Below are 26534 nucleotides of genomic sequence, written 5' to 3' on the forward strand. Positions count from 1 at the left end.
TGGGTATTAGAGGAAGTGAGCTAGAAAGGAAGGAGGTTGAGGTGGGAGAGTTGGGTGATTAAAACTGAGATTATAGAGGAGTTACAGTTACTGGAAATGTGAAGACCTAAAGTATGAGCAAGGAAATGAGAGGCTGAGGCAAGGGTGATCCCTAGAGGAGAGGAACCTGAGAAGTTAGGGCATTGGAGGAATCATCTAAAACAACTGAAATCACCAAGAATTATGACAATAAGAATGAATGACAATGAACCAGAGCACGGGGGTCTATAGGTGACCGAAAGGAGTGACAGCTCTAATCTCCTGTTACGTCGTATATATATATATATATATTTTTTTTTACGTCGTATATTTAAAGCTCTTGTTTATAAGCTCTAGTTATTTGAGTAAGTGTGTCTCCTTTAAGGGCTTGGGAGGGGGAGAAGCCAGAAATCGGGGGCGGGGCAGCTGGTGGGGGTTATTGTTGGGACTCCTCCGCCGAGTCTGCGCAGTGAGAGAGAGGAGGCGGGGCCAAGCTCCGGCTGGCGGGCGGGGGCGGGGCCTCGGGGGCGGAGTCTGAGCTCCGGGTCGGGCTGCGGCTGCGGCTGCTGTCCTTCCAGCTTGTGAAACAGGGAGGTCGAGGCCTGGGCCAAGCCCGGAGCCGCCGTTCGTCGGAGCCTCCTGGAGCCCCCGCGCAGGTTCAGCCTGGGGGCGGGCTCAGGCCCGGCCCGCCGCGGAACCCAGGACAGAGGCTGCATGCCCGAGGACCAGGCCGGCGCAGCCATGGTGAGGGAGCGAGGCCTGCCTGAGCCGCAGCCGCCAGCCACCCTGGCCCCCGCGGCCCTGCCCTCTCCAGCTCTGATACCCCGTCTGCTCCTGCCTTTACCTCCCCACCTTGTTACCTCCCCCTCGGTGACCGACTCCTTCTTCCCCTTGGTCCCCGGCCACCTACTGGGTTGACAACCCTCCTCCCCCTTAATCTCTCTCCACTCGGTGACACCCTTTTTTTAAATCACCCCCAGTGACAGCTTCTTTCGCGTTCCCCTTTGCCTATTCCTCCTCGTCCTTTAATCCGACCTTCCTTTTCTCCTCTACCATTTTGCCTTGTTCTCTCGTGAAGTCTGCGCCGTCCTTCTTTTTCCTCCCTCTTTTTCGCTCCTGCTCTTTGCTCTCGCTTCTTACCCCCTTTCACCATTTTATTTCCACTGCCCTCTCCTCTCTGTATCCTTTCTCCTTTTCGTCCTCCACCATCCACATTTCCTCTCCCCCTTATCGGATGTCGTCTCTTCCCCGCTCTCACAGCTGTCCCCATTTCCTTCTACGGGATTCAAGGGTCTAAGCAGGAACAATTTGAGGACGATTGCTTCCCTGGAGCTGTAGGGCGGGCAGATAGGGGGTCGCAGGCTTTCTTCTTCCTTTTCTTTTTTGTAGAGGGAAGAGGGAGATTGGAGGTGTTGGAGAGAGCCTGCAAGCCTTATTACCTAATGTCAGTGCAAAACCTGAGTGATAGTGTGTTTTGGAGTGATGGAGTGAGGCTTGGGGTGAGGGCCGGCATGCATACTATGGCCTTATGAGATATCTAGCCTTTTGACAGAAATAACTTAAAATGTTTTAAAATGAATGTTTTTTTTTGAGTATCTTTTAATGTGGAGGTACAGTTTGGGAAATTTAAAAATATTTATTTACAAGCTTTACTATTACTCAGAACAAATGGTTTTTGTTTGGAGGCAGAGACCAGAGCATCTGGAGACCGAAAATCAGCTTGGCAGTCAGATTGTGACAGTCTCTTTAATACCTTGTATTATCTTCATTTGTTTTGCCCTCTCTGCTTTTAGTTGGGAGAGCCTTACATTTGCAAATTTTCTCTCTCCTTCCTGTTTCTCTTGCCTGTTTGAAGCTTCAGTGGGTTTTTCATTGAGTTGGGTTACACATGGTTTGCAGTTCATTTAATGAACCCATTGCTCCATTATATGCAGCAATCTAAATTTTGATCTCTGGGAGGAATAAGACATTCTAGTCAAAACGAAGTCCTGATAATTATGTTCTCCTAGGAGGTTAGGTAATTTCTGTTTTTTCCCCATCTGCTTTTTTGGAAAGTGGTTTATTATAAAGTTATTTAATTGGTGAACTTTCCCTAACTCACTGACTCTGCATTTTTAGGTTGTCATTCTCGTGTGTGCCTCCACAACAACCCTTCACATTCACAACTCATCACACTGTCATTGTATGTTAGGTTGTTTCTTCCCCTGAAATGTGAGTTCTTCTAGGCAGTGACTATGCCTTACTTAACTCCTGCTGTTACCAGTGCCCAGGCCAAGTAGGTGCTTGAATGATTTCACTTTATAGTCTCATTTTCCTATCTGACAAATATAATCTTGAACTGAAATCTGAGGCAACTAGTGGACTACACAGAAAGAGTGAGTTTGAGAATCTTATTTTTGATGCAAAAAGGAAATTTAGTAAGATGTGATGATCTTCTTTTCAGAATAAAGAGCTGTCCCATCAGATACACCAAATGGCTAGATTTTTGGAAGTGTTAGCCTTCCCACTGAGAATGAATGTATGAGTACAGAGGGAGTTATGAACTCCTTTTTGGGTATTTAGGATCCAAAAGTGCCGTTTGAGCTGGGCCTGAAAGGTGAATAGGATTTATATAGATCATTTGGGGTAGGGGAAGAATGCTTTGTTGTGCATGTGAGTAGAAAGTAATTAAGATGTATTGTAGGTGGCAGGATTACCTTTATGTGACATGAAGAATGCAGGAATGAGGATGTGTAGTAGGAAATGAGACTAGAAAGACATTAGACATGGTTATGGTTTAGACTTTGTCTCCAACTAACGGGATTTTTCCTTACTTGTTAAAACACATACACACAGTGTAAAAGTATATGTATGGGAGAGGTGAAGAGAAGGCAAAATATTAGCTTATTATGAGCTAGGAATTATTCGTAGAGGCTACTTTAAAAAATTTCCCTGTGTAACAGGTGTAGTAGGCACTCAATAAATACAACCAAACATTATTATAAAGCTTCGTATTTTATATTTTTCAAAATTTTCATTGTTATGTTGTGTTTTGAATAGTTAGGGATGGCTTCCCAAAGGATCCTACTTTCAGGAAGAAACGTAAAGGATTAAATTACAGGAGTTGTGTTGTGGAAAACTAGATAGAACAAATAGCACATGTGAATGACCTGTGATAGTACTCTCTCTTGCCTGTTAACCCTGCATATCCAGGAGTTCTCAGCTCAAGGAACTCAGGGAAACCCCAACTGCCCTGCCTACTCATCAGAAAAAACTCCCAAACAACCCTAAGTCACACACCTCCATTATGTAACTCTCTTTCATAGAGTACACATCAATTGTAATTTTGTATTTCTTGCTATGACTTTTCGGTTAATGTCTGCCTCTACCCCCAGACCATAAAAATCATTGATACAGAAGTGGCTTTTGACTAGCTTCTGAGGGCCAGGTAATGTTCTAGGCATTGTGGTTACAGTGGTTTAAAAAAAAAAGACATGGTCCCTTGGGGTAAGGAAGATAGACAGTAAACAAATGTATAATGAGAATAGTTATAAATGCTAAGAAGAAACGAATCAGGGTAAGGTATAAAGTGACATCTATTTGTGTATGGCAACTATTTTAAATAGTATGGTTAGGCAGCAATACTAATAGCTAATATTTATTGAACATGACTGTGTATAGGCCCTGTTTTAAGTGCTTTACATATTTTATCTCATTTAATCCTCATAGCAACCCAATGAGGTAAGTATTAGCTCTTTGAAGGTAGAGACCGTGTTTGTTTGGCTCATATTGTACCTTTAACACCTACATAGTGCCTGGTGCATAATAAGTGCTTAATAAATATTTGTTGAATGGATGGATGACTTTGGGGAGGATCAGAAAAAGTCAGGGAGGCTTTGTTGAGAAGGGACATTTGAATTGGAGTTTTAACTTCTGGATTTTATTGGGTAAGAGCTTGGAAAGGAAAGCCATTCTTGGCAAAGGGACTAGCTTGAGCATAGAAGCTGAAACTGAAGGATGTATGCAGGGAAATGTATGATTCTAGCATTAAGGGTGTGATAGGATGCAAGACTAGGTGAGCCTAGGGTCAAATTATGGAGGACCTTGAATCACAGGCTCAGGAGTTTGGGCCTCATTGTAAAAACCTTGGGTACCTTGAAAGATGTGAAGGAATTATCATAAGAGATTTTGAGGATGATCACTCCAAATCAATATGAAACATGATTTGGAGTGGCAAGAGCTGTTGCACTAGTCTGGGTGAAAAGGAAGTGCGTGAACTTTCACCCTAACCTTGTGGTTGGTGATGATTTAAATTGGAGGAAGGAGAGTATAGGGAAATGAAATAGGAAGATCTGGCACACCACTTTTTGGCTAAGTGAATTTTCCACAGAGGCATTACTAAGGAGTTATAGAATCACTAACAGCTTTGCAATTTTGCTCTCTGGGCCTCGGTTTTCATATATGCTGCCTTTAGGGATTTATGAGACTATGAAAACAAGGTAAATTTACCATACCAAAGTCCTTAATTTACAAACAGTTAAGTCTCCCAAAGGTCATGTGTTAGGTCATATAGAGGGAGAATTAGCACTTCCCAACCTTATTTAATTTTTTAAAATAGTTTTTGTGTGATATGAGAAAGGAGTAATTTTAATATTTATGTATTTAATGTATATATTTTATTTTTGAATTATATATATAGGTTATTTAATAATATACTGAACAAAATACCTTAAAACAAATTTCAGCCATTACTGTTCAACAAATGACACATTAACATAAGATAAAGCATATTTTTAAATGAATATCTATTACAGTGTAGATTGAAATTAATTATGCTTAGGGCATCAAAATAGATAAGAATGACTTTTTAACCTTAAATTAGGAATTCTTGCTCTTTTTGTACTTTAAAAATCAGTGGGTTTTTTTAAAATTAATTTTTATTGGACTATAGTTGATTTACAATGTTGTGTTAGTTTCTGGTGTACAACAAAGTGAATCAGTTATACATACATGTATCCACTCTTTTTAAAATTCTTTTCCCATATAGGTCATTACAGAGTATTGAGTAGAGTTCCCTGTGCTATACAGTAGGTCCTTATTAGTTATCTATTTTATATATAGTAGTGTGTATATGTCAACCCCAATCTCCCAACCCCCACCCTGCTTCCCCCTTAGTAACCATAAGTTTGTATTCTACAGCTATGACTCTATTTCTCTTTTGTAAATGAGTTCATTTGTACCGTTTTTTAAGATTCTACTTATAAGTGATATTATATGATATTTGTCTTTCTCTGTCTGATTTACTTCACTCAGTATGACAATCTCTAGGTCCATCCATGTTGCTGCAGATGACATTATTTCATTCTTTTTTACGGCTAAGTAATATTCCATTTTATATATGTACCACATCTTCTTTATCCATTCCTTCGTCAATGGACATTTAGGTTGCTTCCATGTTGTGGCTATTGTAAATAGTGCTGCAATGAACATTGGGGTGCATGTATCTTTTTGAATTATGGTTTTCTCTGGATATATGCCCAGGAGTGGAATTGCTGGATCATATGGCAACTCTATTTTTAGTTTTTTAAGGAACCTCCATACTGTTCTCCATAGTGGCTGCACCAATTTACATTCCCACCAACAGTGTAGGAGGGTTCCCTTTTCTCCACACCCTCTCCAGCATTTATTGTTTGTAGATTTTTTGATGATGGTCGTTCTGACTGCTGTGAGGTGATACCTCATTGTAGTTTTGATTTGCATTTCTTTAATAATTAGACATGTTGAGCATCTTTTCATGTGCTTTTTGGTTGTCTGTATGTCTTGTTTGGAGAAATGTCTGTTTAGATCTTCTGCCCATTTTTTGATTGGGTTGTTTGTTTTTTTGATATTGAGCTGCATGAGCTGTTTGTATATTTTGGAGATTAATCCCTTGTCAGTTGCTTCATTTGCAAATATTTTCTCCCATTCTGTGGGTTGTCTTTTTGTTTTGTTTATGGTTTCCTTTGCTGTGCAAAAGCTTTTAAGTTTAATTAGGTCCCATTTGTTTACTTTTGTTTTTATTTTCATTACTCTAGGAGGTGGATCAATAAAAATCAGTAGGTTTTTATAATTTTTCTGTTTTGTTTCTAAATGACAAAATAAAAAGAATGGTTCTAGGCTGTTGCTTGCAAGCTTGTCTCCACAAATAAAACATTGGTGGTATGGATAGTTTATTTCTAATATTGAAAATCCAGGTTGGATATAACTATCATCACATTTCTTTTTTTAATACTTAAAAAAAATACTGCGATATCTTGATGTACCATTTAAGAATCCTGAGAAGATAAATGCACTCATTTACTCTTATTTCATCATCAGTGCAGCTTGTGTTTCCTGTCTTTAACCAATAGTTCATTCTAAGAATAAAAATAATTAAAAATTACTGTGTTGTTCTGTGTTCAGATGAAGTTATAACAACTGCGTGACTATAATATGATGAGTCAGTTTTCTCATTTCCACTAATTCACACATGTTCAGTGGATAAATTTTTGGATACTCTCAACTATTCTGTTTTTACAGGAGAAAAATTTAAATAATTATTTTATTAGATGGTCAAAAATATACAAATCGATGTTTACATGTGTATAACTGAGTTACTTTGCTGTACAGCAGAGATTGGTACAACATTGTAAATCAACTATACTTCAATTAAAAAATATTTTTAAATATACAAAATGAAATAGATATCAATGTTGAATTTAATGATTGAATCATCCATGAATTAGGAAATGCTGGCTAGAACACTACTTTTTGCATAGATTCTAAAGCTAACCCTTAAAAACATATAACCAGTAAGTAGCAGAAATAGTCATTATCTGCAATAGAATAAAAGACATTTTTAATGCTAATAATTAAAATGGGAAAATAATGTTAAAACAAAATTCTTTTTCTTTTTACAGAACTTTTTTTTGTTTTTGTTTTTTTATTTTTGGCTGTGTTAAGTCTTCGTTGCTGTGCACGGGCTGTCTCTAGTTGCAGCGAGCGGGGGCTACTCTTCGTTGTGGTGTGCGGCCTTCTCATTGTGGTGACTTCTCTTGTTGCGGAGCACAGGCTCTAGGCGCACGGGCTTCAGTAGTTGTGGCATGCGGGCTCCGGAGCGCAGGCTCAGTAGTTGTGGCGCACGGGCTTCAGTAGTTGTGGCATGCGGGCTCCGGAGCGCAGGCTCAGTAGTTGTGGCGCACGGGCTTAGTTGCTCCACGGTGTGTGGGATCTTCCCGGTCCAGGGATTGAACTCGTGTCCCCTGTGTTGGCAGGCAGATTCTTAACCACTGTGCCACCAGGGAAGCCCAAAACAAAATTCTTGAATGCTGGGACATTTATTTTAGAGAGCATGATCTCAAACATTTAGTGAGCACACAATGTATCAGATGATGTACTAATTAATCTTTACAGTTCCATGAGGTTGATGATGCTTTCTCATTGAACAGTTAAGAAAACTGAGGCTTTGAGAAATCAGGTAACTTTCCTATAGTCATATACCTAATAAGTGACAGAACAGGATTCAAGCACAGGTTTGTCCAACCCCTAAGTCTGTGCTATTTCAAACACCTTCTTTGTGCTCTGTGAGACTGTAGGAATCTAAACTGAATTCAGGCATTTAAAATATTTGTACTATTGTTTCCATTATAAAAGTAATTCATATTTATTGAATATGTCAAAGGGTGTATATAATTTTATGGTTCTTGATCCATATTGCCAAATCGTATTTCTACAAAGCATTTGGAGAGTATCAGATGTTGGTGGCATTCTGTGTTTAGCATTTAGATACCTTTTTAACATTGAAAAGCTTGAGACACATGACGGGAATATGCTTTTAGAATACATCAATTGGGGGAAAAAACCAAAAGGCTGGTAGAAATTAAGTATTATTTTAAAGTGATACTGCACTCTTAATTCTAACAGCATCTACTGTGCACTGAAAGTGTACATTTCAAGATATTATTGTGGACAGAGCACACATGGTATGCATGTAAATTTGTGGACTCTTCACTATGCTTAAGGAACCTACAGTTTAGGCCCCGCTAGTTTATAGTGGTCTTATAGCGCTGCTGCAGCCACATGGATTGTACTGCACAACTCAGGTGGCAGCTGTACATACGGCCAGCAATGGGTCTACAAAGATCTGTATCCTGTGTACTTGGCAGCATCTAACACATAGTGGGGGCTCAGCAAATAGTTTTACATAGTATACTAGGATTCTTAAGATCTAATTCTTTAATGAGCTAATCATTTTATGAGAAAAAGTCGTTGCATTTCCTGCTCAGTAATACTGAGCACACATGCTGTTTATCGTGCCTCTAGTTTTGCTTACACTGTTCCTTTATCCTAGAATGCTGTGCCCTTCTTGATTATTTAACCTTCAGGTGTCCCCTTAAACTCTACCTCCTTGTGAAGCCTTCATTTACCCTCAGGCAACCTTGGGTTCCTCCTTTCTTGTTTGCCTCCCCTGTACATTGTATGTGCTTTGGTTACAACAGGTACCCGGTGGTGGTGGTATTTTTGTTAAGGAGGCTGGCTCTCTCTCCAGATTATGAGGTCTCTGAGGGTAAGAACAGAGTTGTATTTTTTCAGCTTCGTGTCTTAAGCACATGGCATAATGCGTGAGACACAGTAAGTAAATAAATATTTGTTCAATGAAAGAATGTGTGTATTTTGTAGAGAAGTGCATAAGGTGATGTTAACTGAGATGTGAATCATGAAAAAGGGGAAAAAAAGGTGAACACTCTGTACAGGTCCCCTGAGGGGAAAAAGAGTTTTGATGGGTAAGAAATTTTGGATCAGACTAGTTTTTCTTACTAGCGTTAAGTGATACTTTTGACCTAGGATAAACATTTCTGTCCAGAAGAGTTCATCAGAAAGAGTTGGGGAAGAAGCCAAGTGATTTCAAGATGAATTGCAAAGCAATATCCCTTTGTATAAAAATTTGCAAATTATTTGTCTATAATTTGTGGAGGTATCCTTCCAGAGAACAGAATATTTAAATACAGATAGTAAAGAATCAGTGACTGGTAAATGTAGAGGGGTGGTTAATTATTTAAACATTTTATTAGCTCTGTATAAAGATCTTTTTTCTTTTTTCCTATCTCCAGTTCTCCCTCGTATAAACACTTTTCTTAGCTCTCAAAAGCATCTTAATGCCTGTTCAATGTCATATTCTCCTTTTCTAAGGGCATTTTTAAAAAGTTTCAATGTTCTTAGTTACGTAATATCAGTTATATTCTTTTCATAGGCCTTTTAACCTATGGCAAATTGTTTTACCTCTCTGTGCCTCCATTTTTAAATCTCTGAAGTGAAAAGGTTGTATTAAATCCTCTCTGTGATCCCTTCCACCTCTTAAAAAAATGTAGTAAGATTCTAGCATGTTAAAGGTAAATATTTTAGTAAAGTAGATATATTCTATTACCTATAGTACTATGGAATCAGGGCATGCTGCTTTTTTTTTTTTCCTTCTTCTTTATAAATTTATTTGTTTTATTTTTGGCTGCATTGGGTGTTCGTTGCGTTGGGTCTTTGTTGCTGCGCGCAGGCTTTCTCTAGTTGTGGTGAGCGGGGGCTACTCTTCGTTGCGGTGCTCGGTCATTTCATTGCAGTGGCTTCTCTTGCTATGGAGCACAGGCTCTAGGTGCACGGGCTTCAGTAGTTGTGGCACATGGGCTCAGTAGTTGTGGCTCGCGGGCTCTAGAGTGCAGGCTCAGTAGTTGTGGCACACGGGCTTAGTTGACCCGGGGGCATGTGGGATCTTCCCGGCCCAGGGCTCGAACCCATGTCCCCTGCATTGGCAGGCGGATTCTTAACCACTGCACCACCAGGGAAGTCCCAAGCTGCTTTTATAGGTTTTAATTTTGTGTAAACTCCATTAATATATTACCCAATTTTTCACACCAGAAACCCTTCATTCAATTATGTTAATATTTCCATGGTACTTTAGTATTTTAAAGACACGTTCATACACATCCCATTTATTCTTCACCGCCATTTTGTGAGGTAGTCGAGATAGAGGTTTAGCATTGGTTTTACAGATAAGAAAACTGAGAAGTTAATTTATTTGCCTAAGGACACACAGCTACTAAGTAGCAGAGCCAGGACTGACTGCAAGCCCAGTGCTCTTTTCATTATTAACTGATCTTCTCTGTTTACCATATTATATTTCAAAACTAATGCTAGTAGTTTAGAGGAAAATAATGCTAAAGTATATCTTTGAGTTGTTGATTCCTATGATCTGCTCATCTGCTCAGTGATTACTGACCTGAATTTTTGTTTTGTTTCTTAGAATAGCTTTATTACATGAGCTAAGACGGAAGGGAAGGGGATTTATTTACCTTTGCAGGCCTTGATCTTTTTTAGATAGAAATCTAGCTCCTTGCCCTTTAACACACAGCCATTTGCCACACTGCCAAAGCCTTGAAGTGGTACATGCAAGGAGCTTGCCTTACCTGCATTTTTATTTGGTGTTTAGGGATCTCTGAAGAGTAGTTGGTGGGTTTTTTTTGGTTGTTGTTGTTTTTTCTGGCTGCGCCACATGGCATGTGGAATCTTGTTTCCCTGACCAGGGATCGAACCCACGCCCCCTGCAGTGGAAGTGCAGAGTCCTAACCACTGGACCGTCAAGGAATTCCCTAGTTGGTGGTTTTTTTTTAAAAAGAAAAATAATTCCCCTCAGTCCATGCCAAATAATTCAAAAGATCTGTACCCTTGAGCACAATATATCTGTGCCTTTGGTACTACCTTCTTGACCTCTTCTTCCTCATTCGTAAAATGATTGTATTTGGGGAAAGAGAAGGTAAAGGGATTAGATCAAATCTAAGGTTACATTAGGTGTTTATTCCTGGAAGTCTAACTTGGTTGAATCAGTAGTAAAAAATACAAGGGGGAAAAAAACCCCATAAACTAAAAAGAGATTTCCCATGGAATACTACTAAAATGAGGAATCAAAGATTGTTCCAATATCTGAAGTTTCTTATATCCAAATGAACTCAAATGACATTTGTCTGCTTTTCAATCCCATTGTTTAATTTCAAGGCTAGACTTGGGACTTAATATTTCTCTCTAGACATATAATCTCTTTCTCTAGGAGCAAATAAGCATTTTAAGTACACCTAATAATAAATTTGTGCTTGACTGTTCATTCATTCAACAAACATGTAGTGCCTACTATGTAGTAGGCATTATTGTTGGCTCTGGGAATACAGCAGTGAACAAAACATAGTGTTTGTTCTATGGAGTTTATATTGTATAGTAGTAGCTAACATTTATTGAGCATTTAATATATGCCAATCACTGTTCTAAGTGTCTTTCACCTAAAATTTATTTAATTCTGACAACTATCTTGTGATGTAGGTACTGTTATTGTCTGTATTTTACAGATCAGGAAACTGAGGTATGGGGAGATTAAGTACTTATGCCTAAAGTTATATTGTTTTGTAAGTGGTAGAGCTGGCATTTTAATCCAGGCAGTCTGACTCCCAAGCCCATGCTTTTCACTGCAGTGTTACATAGTCCTTCAGAGAGATGTCAGTAAAAAAATTTATTTCTAATACTGAAATTGTCAAGTTTGTAATCTTTGTAGTCACCTGGTTTCTGGTCCAATCTTTAGGAAAAAATCATCCAGGGTTACAAAAAAAAGGAGCACTGTCAGAGCCATTGCCTTCTATTGGAGGATCTGTCAGTCCTAGGAGCCTTTCAGGTAGGAGATGAGATTTTTGAGCCTGTCATATGAGTCGGAACTGAGACAACTACATAAAGCCAGGACCCTAACACCTAACAAAATGCCCGCACCGTTGGTGAAAATGTAGACTAAAAAATATCTGCCTGATGGTGTAGGGAAACAAAGGAACTTATTTATCTTGACATGGTCTCTGGATGGGAAAATTCTCTCTTGAGAATTTACAATCATGAACCTTCTGCCCTGTGTGTCTGAAACTTGAATTTATATAACTTGTGCAAGATGATGACTATTAAGTGAGAAGGGGACATTTACTGAGTAATTATTCTGTTAGGCATTGTGCTGGGGGCTTTAAACACATTTTTGCCCTTCATCCTGACAATAGCATCATGAGATAAGTACTAATATTATCCCCATTCTACAAAGGACAGGACTGAGGATCAGAAGAGCTAGGTAATTTGCAGTCTAACAGCACCGAATTCAAATCTTGGTCCAGTATTCTTCCTGCTAAGCACAACGCCTCTGGAAGCATCACTTCATTTTTGTGCCTCAGCTTCCTTAACTGTAAAATGAAATTTGTAATATATTTCCTTTTACTTCCTTTTGCTTCATAAAGTTCCTTTTTTACTTCATAAAGTTATCAAATGAAATAAAGGATGTGAATTTGCTTTATTCACTGTAAGCTACTGTTACTGGCATCATCTGTAAGGTGTATTTTTCCTTTTAATTAAGCAAAAGAGAGACTTCATTATTCAGCAGTTTTGAAGTCCACAAGGTCTGTCTTGAGAAATTAAGGCAATCTTAATACTTTTTGTGTCAGATATTTCCTGAAGTAGTTTCATGAGGAGAAATAAAATGAATTTTGAGATAAGTTACCATCTAGTAACTTACTAATTCATTCAACTATTAATTTATTGGATGCATTTTTAAGGACTTTAGTTCCCAGATATAAAAGATGCCTGATCTATGAGGATCTATTTCATTTTTTATCATACCAGCAACAGTGGAAGCCCCAGTCTCCTCCAACAGTAGACTACAATTGCAATATGTAGTCAATTCTCAGTGTCCCCCACCTCCCCACTTGCTAGAAATAAGTAGCCCACTGCTCAGAATGCTGAAATGCTTCTTTGTCATGACCCTGGCAATATAGTCACAGAATGAAGCTTTTAAATATATAAAACAAAGCAACCAACAAATTATATAACTAAGTCACAGGGACGTGACTGAGTATGCCTCTAGCTGAGTATTGCATAGACGACTAAATACTTCAAGGAAGGAGAGTATAAGAAAGAAAATTTAAAATTTAGGAAGATTAAAAGAAAGCCATGAGAAGGTTAGTAAGCGCTAATGAGTATCAATGTGTGATTCCTCAGAGACTCCTTATGAAGAAGTCTGTCTGATACTTGGAAGTGTTGCAAAGCTCCTACTAAATATGTACAATACAAATGTAGCTTGTTGGAATTCCAGTAATTTCTTGGAAGAGAGCTTTGTAATCAGTGCCTCAGCAATGTTGTCTTGAGTTGATAGTAGTTTTTTTTATCGTTACTAGTTTTGTATCTTTTATTTTTTTTTTTAAATAAAGATTTCTTGGACTTCCCTGGTGGCACAGTGGTTAAGAATCCGCCTGCCAATGCAGGGGACACGGGTTCGAGCCCTGGTCCGGGAAGATCCCACATGCCGCGGAGCAACTAAGCCCGTGCGCCACAACTACTGAGCTTGTGCTCTAGAGCCTGCGAGTCACAACTACTGAGCCCGTGTGCCACAACTACTGAGGCCCACGCGCCTAGAGCCCGTGCTCTGCAACAAGAAAAGCCACCGCAGTGAGAAGCCCGCACACCGCAATGAAGAGTAGCCCCCACTCACCGCAACCAGAGAAAGCCCGTGCGCAGCAACGAAGACCCAACGCAGCCAAAAATAAATAAATAAATTAAAAAATTTTTAAAAAATAATAAATAAATAAAGATTTCTTTATTGATTGATTGATTGATTGCTTTGTTGGGTCTTTGTTTCTGTGCTAGGGCTTTCTCCAGTTGTGGCAAGTGGGGGCCACTCTTCATCGCGGTGCGCGGGCCTCTCACTATTGTGGCCTCTCTTGTTGCGGAGCACAGGCTCCAGACGCGCAGGCTCAGTAGTTGTGGCTCATGGGTCTAGTTGCTCCGCGGCATGTGGGATCTTCCCAGACCAGGGCTCGAACCAGTGTTCCCTGCATTAGCAGGCAGACTCTCAACCACTGCGCCACCAGGGAAGCCCGCTAGTTTTGTATCTTAATTGTGAATTATCATTGATTTAACTTTATTATTAATCTAGTGTGTGGTGATATAAATTTGCATTAATAGAACTTTTGACATAAAAATTTCCGAATTTAGACTTTGACAATGTATTGTTATTCAAATAGGAAACATTCATTTTATTGTTAAAGCAGATGTCTATAAAAGTCCCTTGTAGTGATACTTCTTTGTTAATATGGTTCTCCACTGGAACTTGGGAACCAAGAGGGATGGGTAGGCGTTGAGGTTTTTTGCCCCACTTAAGTGGGCCATAGACAAAAAGCATTTGAAAACTACTAACTTTCCTTGAATTCATAGTCTTGAGGGGGAGACGGCCATCTAAACAAATAAGTTATACAGTGGCTAATTGTAATAGAACTATATACAAAATGTAGTGTGATTAAATCTGTGTTTTGGGATATGAGGGACAGCGTCATGGAGGAGTGGACATATATACTGGCTCTTGTAGTGTGAGTAGGAATTTGATAGAAGGACAGGTGGGGAAGGGTACTCTGAGGAGAGGGGACAGCATATAAAAGGAAGGGGAGGTATGACTACCACTGGTAACATTCCTTCTCTGAACCTCAGCTTCCTCAACAAAAATAATCTCTTTTCTCCTTACTTCATAGAATCATAATGATTGTTTTGAAAAGGCTTTATAAATTGAAGTGCTAGACAGATGTTTAATGATGAAGGTTCTCATTATTACTTACTTTTTTTTTTCTTTTCTTCAACATTTGAAAGCCTTCTGTGTCTCCCCTAGGTGGTGTCATTTCAAGACCTCTCCTAACCTCCTTTCAGCTTAGTTGTTCTTTTCTTCAATGTTCTTTGTTTTTTTCTTTTGTTTGGTTTTGTTGTTACTTCAAGGTTCTGCTTTGTGACATCTAAAGACAGGAGCAGAAGAGCAGATATATGTGTATATACCTAGCTTTAATAGCAGGAGAAATTCTTTAATTGCTTATGTATAACTATTTAAGCTGTGATCCATGTAGTCTAGTCTCAGAGTAGTGTCATAATCCATGGAACATAATCCTGCAGCCAAAAAGTCATTTTGTAGTAACTCAAAGTCTTTATTTGCAGATGTTTGAACATTGTAAAATAGAATAGAGTTCACAGATATGCTTCTTAAAATTCCCTTTTTATTTCCTATCTACTTCCCTTTATACATCATAGCTGGTCCCTTGCCTTTCCCCTGAAAACCCTGCCAAGACTCCTTTTCCATCCCAGTCCACCATTATTAGATGGTAAAACCTCTGGAGAATGTAAGACTGGGAAAGGGTATAGGAGCAGTGGTAAGAAGTTACATTATGGCCAATTTAGGAAAAATAAAAGTGTGTGTATATGTGTGTATATAAATATACAAGTGCATGTTTTCATTCAAAATTAAGATAGTTTTATTGAGTCTAATAAAAAATGTCTGTTTTTACTAGTTTGAATACATATATTATTGAAAAGTATGGCTATCATTGATTCAATTGACACTGATTTTTGGTTATCTTGTAATATTTGAAAAGCAGAAACATGAATATAGCTTTATTTACATTTCCACAAATGTTTACTTTTGTCTTTTTTTCATTTTTAATAATTTGATAATTTAGAAAACTATGTGAAACATTTATGTAAGCCATGGAACATAGTAAACAAATATCTAAAGACCAGCATCCAACTTAAGAAATAGAGGATAACCACTGCCATTTTTTCCCTTGTGTGCCCCATTCTTCTGTGCCACTTCCACCCACCCCCAACGTATCCAAGGTATTCACTATCCGTTTTTTTTTTTTTTTTTTTTTGGGCCTTGCCAAACCTATGCCCCATGCATTGGAAGCTCGGACTCCTTTTTTTTTTTTAAAGTATCTTTTTTTTTAAAATATATATTTACTATTTTTTTTATTTTTATTTATTTATTTATTTTTGACTGTGTTGGGTCTTCATTTCTGTGCGAGGGCTTTCTCTAGTTGCGGCGAGCGGGGGCCACTCTTCATCGCGGTGCGCGGGCCTCTCACTGTCGCGGCCTCTCTTGTTGCGGAGCACAGGCTCCAGACGCGCAGGCTCAGTAGTTGTGGCTCACGGGCCCAGTTGCTCTGCGGCATGTGGGATCCTCCCAGACCAGGGCTCAAACCCGTGTCCCCTGCATTGGCAGGCAGATTCTCAACCACTGCGCCACCAGGGAATCGGACTCTTTTAACTACTGGACCGCCAGGGAAGCCCTGTCAACCATCCTTTTTTATTTTAAATCTTTCCCTTGCTCTTTTCTATAGATTTATCATAACATATTGTTTAGTTTAGAGGTAGCTTTATAATCTTCTGAAATAACTTTTCAGGCAATATCATTTCCTATGCCTGTATAGATGTTTAAGTGAAATCCTGCTGCATGTACAGTTTTTATTTTGCTTAGACTAACTTTATTCTTAGCATTTTACTGTCTTTAAAAGTTATTTAGAAACATACATATTGCTATGTAATTATCTATAGAGTTGATATACCATAATTTGCTTGCCATTTCCCCCCTGTTTTAGACATTTCTATATGTGGGTTTATTTTAGGGGGGGGTCAGAAAAACTTATTAATCCCTTTGTGTAAATACCTTTGTTAATATCTCTGATTATTTCCCTTTTCTTGTTTTTTTTGGGTTTTTTTGGTAAATTCTTAGATGAAGTACTGGATTCAGAGACTGGGTGTTTTTAAGATTGTAATTAAGTCTTTTCTATCCAGAAAAATTGTGCCAATTTATACTTTGACCAGCAGTATTTGAGAGGACTAATCTGGGTACACTTGATTTGAATGATTCACAATGTCAGGATTATATCCTGTTCTAGAAAACACTGTGTTAACCAAAAAAATTAAATAAAGGGCTGTGCTGTTCTTTCAGACTGGTGGTGTTTTTGCTGTTTTCCATAGGATATTTTTTCAGCCGTTGTTCAGGGACCATGTCATTCTGCCTGCTGTACATGTGATAGTTAATTACAGGGCTTAGTTATCGCTTATGATCACTTCCCCTGAGAATTTATCTATTCTTATGACTCCACTGTCACCAGTAGGGGATGATATTTTAATCTGTATATTCAGCTGAATTCTCTCACAGAAGCATTATTAGTTCCTTTTCTGTACTTGCCTAAGCAGGCAGACTCTCCACGGCCTTAACAAATTCCCCTGAAGAAATAATTCCTTGCCTTGTCTTCTTATCAGTCTTGTCAGTGACCTCATGGGAGTATTAATTACTATTTCATTTTTTATTTTTATTTTCTAACTTTTTATTTTGACAATTTCAGACTTATAAAAAGTTGCAAAAATAACACGAAGAATTCTCATGTAGACATTCACCCAAATTCCCCAAATGTTAGCATTTTATCCTGTGTGCTTAACTGTACTCTTTACACACACACACACACACACACACACACACACACGTATTTACCCCTGGTTAACTACTACTTTAAATCATGGAGGTTTTGTTTTGTTTTTTTTAAATCTCGACTTCTCCTTCCTCTACCCTTCTCCCTCCTTCATCTGAGCGGCCTATATGGGATAGGAAAAAGGACATGGTATTTGGAATTAAATACTTTGGTTCAAAGGCCCAATTCTGCCACATTTTTAACTAGATGAACTTGGGTACACTGTTCTTTCTGATCTCCAGTCTCCTCATATACAAAATGGTGTCTATTATACCAGCTCCACAAAACTGTTGTGAGGGCTAAATGAGCTAATGTATGTCAAAAGTATGCTGTATGAATGCTGGTCAGTCCTTCAGAGAATACTCGTTTATCTAGTACAGTGCCAGGCTTTGTGCTAAGTGCTGGGGATTCAGAAAAAATCAGCATCTATTTCCTATTTGGTCACTTACTGTATTTTGTCAATTCTTCCTTCGAATTATTTTTCACTTTTGATTTTTTTTCCATTTTCTTTGCTTCTACCCTAATCTATAGCATTCTCGCCTCATGTGTGAGTCACTGCAACAACCAACAGGTCTCCAAGTTGTTTTTTGGCATTTATGTCAGTGACAAACTAATAATTGTCCTGAGGTATGGTAGAGTATAGTGGAAAAGATATGGACTTCATAATCAGTAGACCTAGGTTTGCGTCTTTGCCCCAGTTCTTACAAATACTGTGACTCTGGACAAGTATCTTTACCACTATTCTAATTTGAACTCGTTCTTTTTTTCTTTTAACAGGTAAATATCAGGGAGTGTTTTGGCTGCTAAGGACATACAGAAAGGGTTAATATGTTCCTTGAACTTGAACAGCATCATGGTCTAGTGGGGGAGACAGATACAGTCATAAGTAACTATGGTGTAACATAGAATTATAAAAGAAAACTAGCTTTGGAGTCAGATATAAAGGGCAGCTTATGTAGTGGTAAAAGCACAGACTTAACTCTAGAATCAGATTGCCTGGGGTCTAATCCTGGCTCTGGCACTTATTAGCTGTATCATCTTGGGCAAATTAATAAACCCCTTAAAGCCTCAGTGTCTTCATCTTCATAGAATGGGGATACTGATAGAACTTACAGAATTTTAATGAGAAGTAAATGAAATTATATATGTAATGTACTTAGCATAGTTTATTGCATATAGCACATAGCATATGTTAACAAATAATGAGCCCAATAATTATGATTATGATATTATTATAGTATAGTGGCTTAAGAGCTTAAAAATATAAGCTTTGGCCTCATTTTTGAGTTGGAGTTCCAGTTTATCAACGTGCTAGCCATGTGTATATGGGGAAGATATTTAACCTAAACCTCAGTTTCCTCATTAAAATGCATATTGTAATGGTGCTTGATTCATAGAACCTAGAAATTGAAAGAGCTCGTGTATCTAAAGAGCTCTGACCCAGGACTTGAGACATAGTGTTTCATGAATGATAACTCTTGTAATTTTTATTCTTGCTCTGCCATCTGCTGGCTGTGTTATCTTTCATAGTAAATCAATCTTTCTGAGCCTTAGTTTACCTACTTTGTTCAAAACAAGGTTGTCTGGAAGATTGCAAGTATATATAAAGTTGCTGGATTGGTGCCTGGTACCACACAACTGTCATTCAGTACATAATAGCTAATAGTTAATGGTGCAGATTAATTACCCAGGTGCTGAGGGTCAAATTAATTCTGCCCTGGAAATTAGGAAAGATATTCACAGAACTGAATGTTGAAGGATGTGTGAGATTTTGCCACATAGAAGGACTAATCTAAAAAAAGGCTCAGAGGTGTGAAAGTGCCTGTTACAGTGCTTAGGAAGTGATGGTAAATAGTAGGTTGCTTTAGGGAACACTCAGTTTAGTGTATCTAGTAGGTAGCATGTTTGGAGGGAGAAGGGAAAAGTGGAAAATGCAGCTAGAAAGGAAGGTTGGAGCCAGTTAGTAAAACGTTTTGAATACCTTACTAAATTGTTTACACTTTATTCTTTAGGTCTCTGTTTTTCCAACTTCTAACAGCAGAGGTAACTAAATTTGCTGTGGGATAGAAAAGGGAATTACTTGAAACCAGTGTTACAAACAGGAATTTCTTGGTAATCTTGTGTTTTATCTTAAAATTCATGTAGTGTTTGCCTTTTACATAATATATTTGTTTCAGTACAAAAATATTTTAAGTTATTTACTGGTTGCATAACTTGATTCCCTCTCCCCCAACCTCCCATACTCTCATCCCCTCAAATAAGCTTCTAGTGTGTTTGCTGTTCTAAAATGTGCGAAGTTAATACTGTAGCTTTAGTCCCCTGGCACACCTCTGCTAGGAACCCCTTGAATGTGTTCCCAGCATGAGAACTGTGCTTCTAGATGATATGGAGCCTTTGAAATTTTTTTTAGGAGAGTGTTAGGATAAAAGCTATGCAGTGAAGAGCTGGGTTGGTCCAGATTGAGTAGAAACCATTTCAATTAATTAGAAAGAACTTTCCTGTTTGTTCTTCCTAGAAATTGTTTAGTCTTTGAACTGTGTGGATTTCCTTATGATCCAAATGAAATCAGACTTGACCTTCTCTCCCTTCTGCTTTTTTTAGTAGGAACTTTGTTTTTACTTTGCCTAGGGTATGCCTAATTGGTGAAGGGAAAAATCTCTCTGAGCAGGAATTTCTAAGAGATGAATTGTTTAGACATGGAATTCCAGCTTCTGCTTTATCCTTTCTTTGTTAGTCCTCCTGTGCTGCTGCTATGTGTTTAAAAATAAGGGGAATTCCCTGGCAGTCCAGTTGTTAGGACTCGGCACTTTCACTGCCATGGCCCTGGTTCAATCCCTAGTTAGGGAACTAAGATCCTGCAAGCTGCAGCATGGCTTCTACTACTACTACTACTATTACTACTACTAAAATAGGAAATACTGATCTCTCAATACTTCTGTGTTAGCTTAAAGTACTGGAATTTGGAGAGTCACAGATGGCAGTATAGTTTTTGGAGTAGCTCTCAGATAATCTGAGTACAGTTCTAGTCCTGTCCTTGGCTTGATATATAATGTCTCTGTTTTCTTCTTTAAATGGAGATGATTATCCTTGTTCACATCACAGACCTTTGAGTATCAGGTGAGATAACATATTTAGAATTTGTATATAAAGGTGAAAAGGTAGTATATTATGGTGGATAAGGGCATAAGCTCTTGGAGCTACATTTCCTGGGTTTGAATCCTGCCTCTGACCCTTACAAGCTCTGTGTTTCCAGACGCACTGCCATTATTCTAAGTTCTTTGGTTCCTGTTTTATCTCATTGAATCCTCACAGCAACTTTATGAAGTAGGTATTATTATTATCTACATTATAAGATGAGAAAACTTAGGAGCAGAAAGGATAGGTAACTTGTGTAATGTCACACAGTTAGTAAATGAAAAGTTGGGATTTGCACTCTAGCTCCAAAGCTCAGGTGGATTAACTATTAGGCACATGTACTTCCCAATAGAAGAGCAGCTGACTAGAAAAGTCTTACGCTTACTAATAGGAATTAACATAGAGATAAGGGGAAGTTTTCTTTGAAAAGGAAAAATTTGTGGGGTCTAAAAACCTGTTTTTGTTTGTGGACATTTTATCAATTGGAAAAAAATTTTTTAGAATGATTAATTAAATATTATAAATGTCCATATGTTACTACCTGGGTTTGTTCTGTTAAAATGACTTCTAAAAATTATGTACTCAGAAGGTTTAGATGTCTCCCCTCTGATAGTTACCCAACTTTCATTTATTTTCTCTTTTGTAAAATAAATAGATCATTTTGAAACTTACCAACGGAGGTCAAAGGGCATTTTGTTTCATCTGGGTGATGAATTTTAGACATTTAGAAAGATGGTACAATGAAGAGTAGAAAAAGCAGAAAGAATTCATACTTAGAACACAGGAAATAAGACAGAATAGGCAAAGTTCTGTGATGCAGAAGTTGAATTTGAAGAATTACTTCCTCTGAACTTTTTCTTATGTGTCCTAGCTACACCTAGCTGCAGAGGATACAGAGGTTACAAGTGGTCCTGTGCCCAGGTAAAAATAAAAGGTTTTATTAACATGGAAGAAAAGAAGAACAAGTTTTAGGGTTGGCAGCTCACAGTCTCTGCTTTATTGGGCCAACCATTTAACTTTTGTGAAGTCTGTTTCCTCATCTTAAAAAATAATGTCTTTGTTGTCCATCTTCCTCAGTTATTAAAATATCAAATGTGTCAATGTGAAAGCGCTTTGTAAACTGTAAAGTATGTAAGCATTTTAATAACTTTAAAATTTTATTTATTTATTTATTTTTTGGCTGCATTGGGCCTTCGTTGCTGCACGTGGGCTTTCTCTAGTTGTGGCGAGCGGGGGCTACTCTTTCTTGCGGTGCGCAGGCTTCTCATTGCAGTGGCTTCTCTTGTTGGGGAGCATAGGCTCTAGGCGTGCGGGCTTCAGTAATTGTGGCACATGGGCTCAGTAGTCATGGCACGCGAGCTCTAGAGCGCAGGCGCAGTAGTTGTGGCTCACGGACTTAGTTGCTCCGCAGAATGTGGGATCTTCCCGGGCCAGGGATCAAGCCCGTGTCCCCTGCTTGGCAGGTGGATTCTTAACCACTGTGCCACCAGGGAAGTCCCAATGCTATTTTAGATGGAATTGTTTCCTTAATTTCACTTTCATATTTTTCATTGTAAGTGAATAGAAATATAGGTATTTTTATATATTGATCTTATATCCTATAACCATGATGAACTTGTTTTTGGTTTTTCTTTTTCAGATCTGATAGTTTTTTTGGTGTGAATTCCTTAGGATTTTCTTTTGCAAAATTATGTTACCTGCAAATAGAGACAGTTTTACTTTTCCTTTCCAATCTGTATGCTTTTTATTTCTTTTTTTCTTTTTCTTTCTTTTTGGTTTTCTTTTTTTTTTTTTGCCTAATTCTAGGACCTTTAGTACAATGTTGAATTGAAATGGTGAGAGCAGATTTCTTTGTCTTATTCCTGATTTTAGGGGGAAAGTATTCAGACTTTCAACATTAAGTATGACACTAATTGGGTTTTTCATGGATGACCTTTATCAGGTTGAGGAAGTTCTATAAACTATGTATTTTTTAAAACTTACCTTTTAAAAAAAATTTTGTTTATTTATTTATTTGGTTGCTCCAGGTCTTAGTTGTGGCTCGTGGGCTCCTTAGTTGCAGTTCGCAGGCTCCTTAGTTGCAGCTTGCTGGCTCCTTAGTAGCTGCTCCAGGGCTCCTTGGTTGTGGCTCGCCAGCTCCTCAGTTGCGGCAGGCGAGCTTCTTAGTTGTGGCTCATGGGCTCCTTAGTTGTGGCATGTGAACTCTTAGTTGCAACATGCATGTGGGATCTAGTTCCCTGACCAGGGATCGAACCCGGGCCCTCTGCATTGGGAGTGCGGAGTCTTACCCACTGGACCACCAGGGAAGGCCCAAAACTTACCTTTTATTATAAGTATTTTTCTATTGATTAATATATCTTTGAACTATAATTTTTCATGGCTGCATATTATTCAGCCATTAAAATGTCACATGTGTAGTATAATATGATTAAGAGTTGTGTTCCTGAGTCAGGTTTTAATTTGAAGCTACACTTTGTCACTTACTGTGCGTAGAATACTGAGAAAGATGTTAGTTTTCTGAGCCAGTTTTCAGTTATGCAAAAATGAAGATAATCCTTCACTAAAGTAGGGGTGAGGAATAAATGAAATAATGGATAATTCATGTTAAACACTCAGCAGAGTCATATAGAAAGCACCTAACGGATGGTAGCTACTGTAATTATATTTTAGTTATATTATTGTTGTTGGGGACACTTAGAGTGTTTATTTCTGTAATTAAAACCCTTATACTTAATCTTTGTGCTTATTTGATTAGTTCTTTATTCCTCAGATTGGAATAACTGGGTTAACCTTTTTCTTTTTTGAGGATAACACCTATAGCACATTCTTTTACCCAAATAAACTGATCATATTTGAACTGTTAGGTTGGGATAGGAATTTTATGGGAGATTAAGTTGGAAAGTAAATTGGGGCTAGATTTTGGAGGGACTCAGGCATCGTCATTCTAACAATCTAAGAATTCTGTCTTTTGTCTTCAGCCCCATGAAGTCCATTGACATTTTGAGCAGTAGAGGGTAATTTAGGGCTGGTAATTTAGGAAGATTAATCTGCTGTGCCTCTGAGGTCTTCCCTGACCATCCTTGACTGATTAGGGTACTCTGCTATGTGCTTATGTGACTACCCAATATATCCTCTATATTTAGTATTTAATAGATTTTATGTAAATATTTGTTTAAATGTTTCTCTTTTCCTGCTTCTTGAGAACATAGACCACATGTTGTATTCCCACTGCCTAACATGGTATCTAGCACAAGGTAGACATTTGAATAAAAGTACTTGCTGAACAAGGAAATGAATATTTTGTTCTCCACTTCTCTGGAAACTAACTTGTTGGCTTTTGTTTTCCCTTTGTTTCTTGCTGGGATCCAAGGAGGAGGCATCTCCTTATTCCTTACTTGATATCTGCTTGAATTTCCTGACTACTCACCTTGAGAAGTTCTGCTCAGCAAGGCAAGATGGAACACTGTGTCTGCAGGAGCCTGGAGTATTCCCACAGGAGGTGGCTGATCGGCTGCTTCAGACCATGGCTTTTCATGGTAAGAAATGAAATAAATAGAGGAAACAAAAATTGTGTGCTATTAATTGGCATTGGATTTTGAAGTGCTACTGTGGCCATTTAATGATTTTTGTAGAAATAACAGAAAATCCTAATTCTAGGAAAAGGAATTCATTTATTTTTGCCAATCCTGCCACTTTATAATTTGTGATAAGCATTTTTCTTTTCTAATGTGGCAAATCATTTTTTTGTTTGTTTCTTCTATTTTGTTGTTTTGAGAAGCCATTCTCAGGGCAAAAATAACTTCTCTTCCAAAATAGCAGTTTAGAAGTCTGCTGGTCTAAAACACCTTACATTACCATTTGGCAGCAGGAAAATCAATAAATAAATACTACTATGGAAAAACTAGTTTCTGCTTTTGACCTTTGAAATGGGAATCATAGCTAATTTATTACTTCTCTTTTCAAAAACAAATTCTGAAAATAAATTATGAAAGATTTATCTGTGAAATTCTGGTTATGTATATTGATAATTTTTGTTACCTCTATATAAGTTTTAAGCTGAAAGAGATATAATGCCTTTATATATTTAGGGTGTATAAACTCTTACAAGTAAGAAACACAATTTTCCCACAACTATAAAATAGAATGAAAATGTGGCAGTGATGATAATTATCATTTATTGATTGCCTCTTGCATGTAATAATGCCAGGTATTTTATATGCTTTTCTTGAATTTGACTTTTCTCAAAAACCTATAACGTAGCTATTTTTATCCAATTTATATACAGGTAAGGAAACTGAGGTTCAGAGATGTAACTTGTTAAGAGTCACAGTGTTAATCAATGTCGTGGTTCAAATGCAGATCTGTTTGATCCTAAATCTATGCTCTTTTCACTGCCACACAACCTTCCTACACCTACATTAGAGGTATTCCTGCTCCTAGATGCCTGATGACGGTATACACTTTTGTTGTGACTTTAAATATGTATATACACACAGACACATACACATCTATTGGGTTGGCCAAAACATCTTACGGAAAAACCCGAACTTTTTGGACAATCCAATAACAGAAATATATTTATAAATATTATATTTTATTAAATATTAAATATAAGTATATAAATTTATTATGTATACTTAAAGTCACAGCAAAAGTGTATACCATTATCTGGCGCATATATATATATATATATATATATATATATATATAGAGAGAGAGAGAGAGAGAGAGAGAGAGAGAGAGAGGGAGGGAGGGAGGGAGGGAGGGAAGGAAGGAGGAGAGCGAACCCAAATGCAGATAATGCATTACAAGGAAAGGTGGGAGAAATAAGGCTGTAATTGAGGTATTTTGGAATAATTTAGGGAAGAAGAAGACATCTACATTCCTTTGTTTTCACTAAGCTGCTCAAGTCTGTAGTGTCTTTGAATTCTTCCAACCTGCCAAAGGAACTAGGGTAAATTTCAATAGATATTATCCATGTTAAAGTTAAAGGTCCCTTACAAAGCTGCACAACAGTTTAAGAGATCATGCCAGCGTTAACATTTCTTTCTGGTCTCAATTTAATGATTACACTTACCAAGCTCAATTTAAATATTTATATATATAACTAGTCTTGTCAATCAAAAGAATAAATGTTAACTGAAGTTTTAACTTTGCCAGATTCCTTTTGAAATATGACCACTATTGGTTAATAATAGCAGCTAACATTTATTGAATGCTTATTATATACCAGGGACTGTGGCAAATGCTTTATATGGATAAAATAATGAAAGTAGTTTTTAAGTAAATGTAACTAAATAATTGTCCTCCAGAGTAATGTCTTGGGGAGGTTATATGCTTGATCAAAATGTGTTTTCTACCTCTTTTTTTCAAACTGCCTTCAGATGAGGAAAGTGAGAGTCAGAGAAACAATGTGCTGCCCCCATTTGTGTTTCCCCAATGTGATTACCTGCCTTTTTCACCAAAAAGTGTTCTGAATTATTTAATCTCTTTGTAAAAATCATATCCACCTTCAGTCAGGAGTGGATACTGCTAATATGCAAAAGAACAAATTTTTGTCACAGTTTAAGAAAGTTGTTTGATAAATGTTTGTGTGTTTGAAAATTTTCATAATAAAATGGGAAAAAAGTTCTGTGAATTTCTTTTTTCTTTTTTTTGCTGTGCCACGCGGCTTGTGGGATCCTAGTTTCCTGACCAGGGATCAAACCCAGGCCCCCTGCAGTGAGAGCGTGGAGTCCTAACCACTGGACTGCCAGGGAATTCCCTATGAATGCTTTTAAAATTGATAATATATTTTTTCTAATAGCATAATGATTTTAAATAATAATTTATTTACATTAAAAATTTTTTACTTATTTACCTGATTCAAAGGATTAATGATATTGGTGGCAATCCTTATTAAAATAAGACTGATACTAAAGAGTTTTACTTATTTGGTTCTGTGATTCTCTTGTCATAATCTTTGTTCATTGTGTCTGTTGTCTCAAAGCTAAAAATCTTCCAGGAAATGTATGGATAAAAGCTAGGAATCAGAATAAGAAT

General features: G+C 37.7%; 1 protein-coding gene across 1 annotated transcript in view; it reads left to right on the forward strand.

The window, feature by feature from the left end:
• The first annotated feature begins 573 nt into the window (after positions 1–573).
• The window catches only part of ZYG11B (zyg-11 family member B, cell cycle regulator), a 79332-nt gene continuing 53371 nt past the window's right edge, over positions 574–26534 (forward strand). The window contains exons 1-2 of the mRNA XM_068539890.1: positions 574–762; positions 23863–24028. Of these exons, the coding sequence (XP_068395991.1) occupies positions 733–762; positions 23863–24028 (196 nt within the window). The 5' untranslated portion in view covers positions 574–732. The remainder of the gene's footprint in view (positions 763–23862; positions 24029–26534) is intronic.

The sequence above is a fragment of the Eschrichtius robustus genome, chromosome 3 (assembly GCF_028021215.1).
Source record: "Eschrichtius robustus isolate mEscRob2 chromosome 3, mEscRob2.pri, whole genome shotgun sequence".
Taxonomy (NCBI): Eukaryota; Metazoa; Chordata; class Mammalia; order Artiodactyla; family Eschrichtiidae; genus Eschrichtius; species Eschrichtius robustus.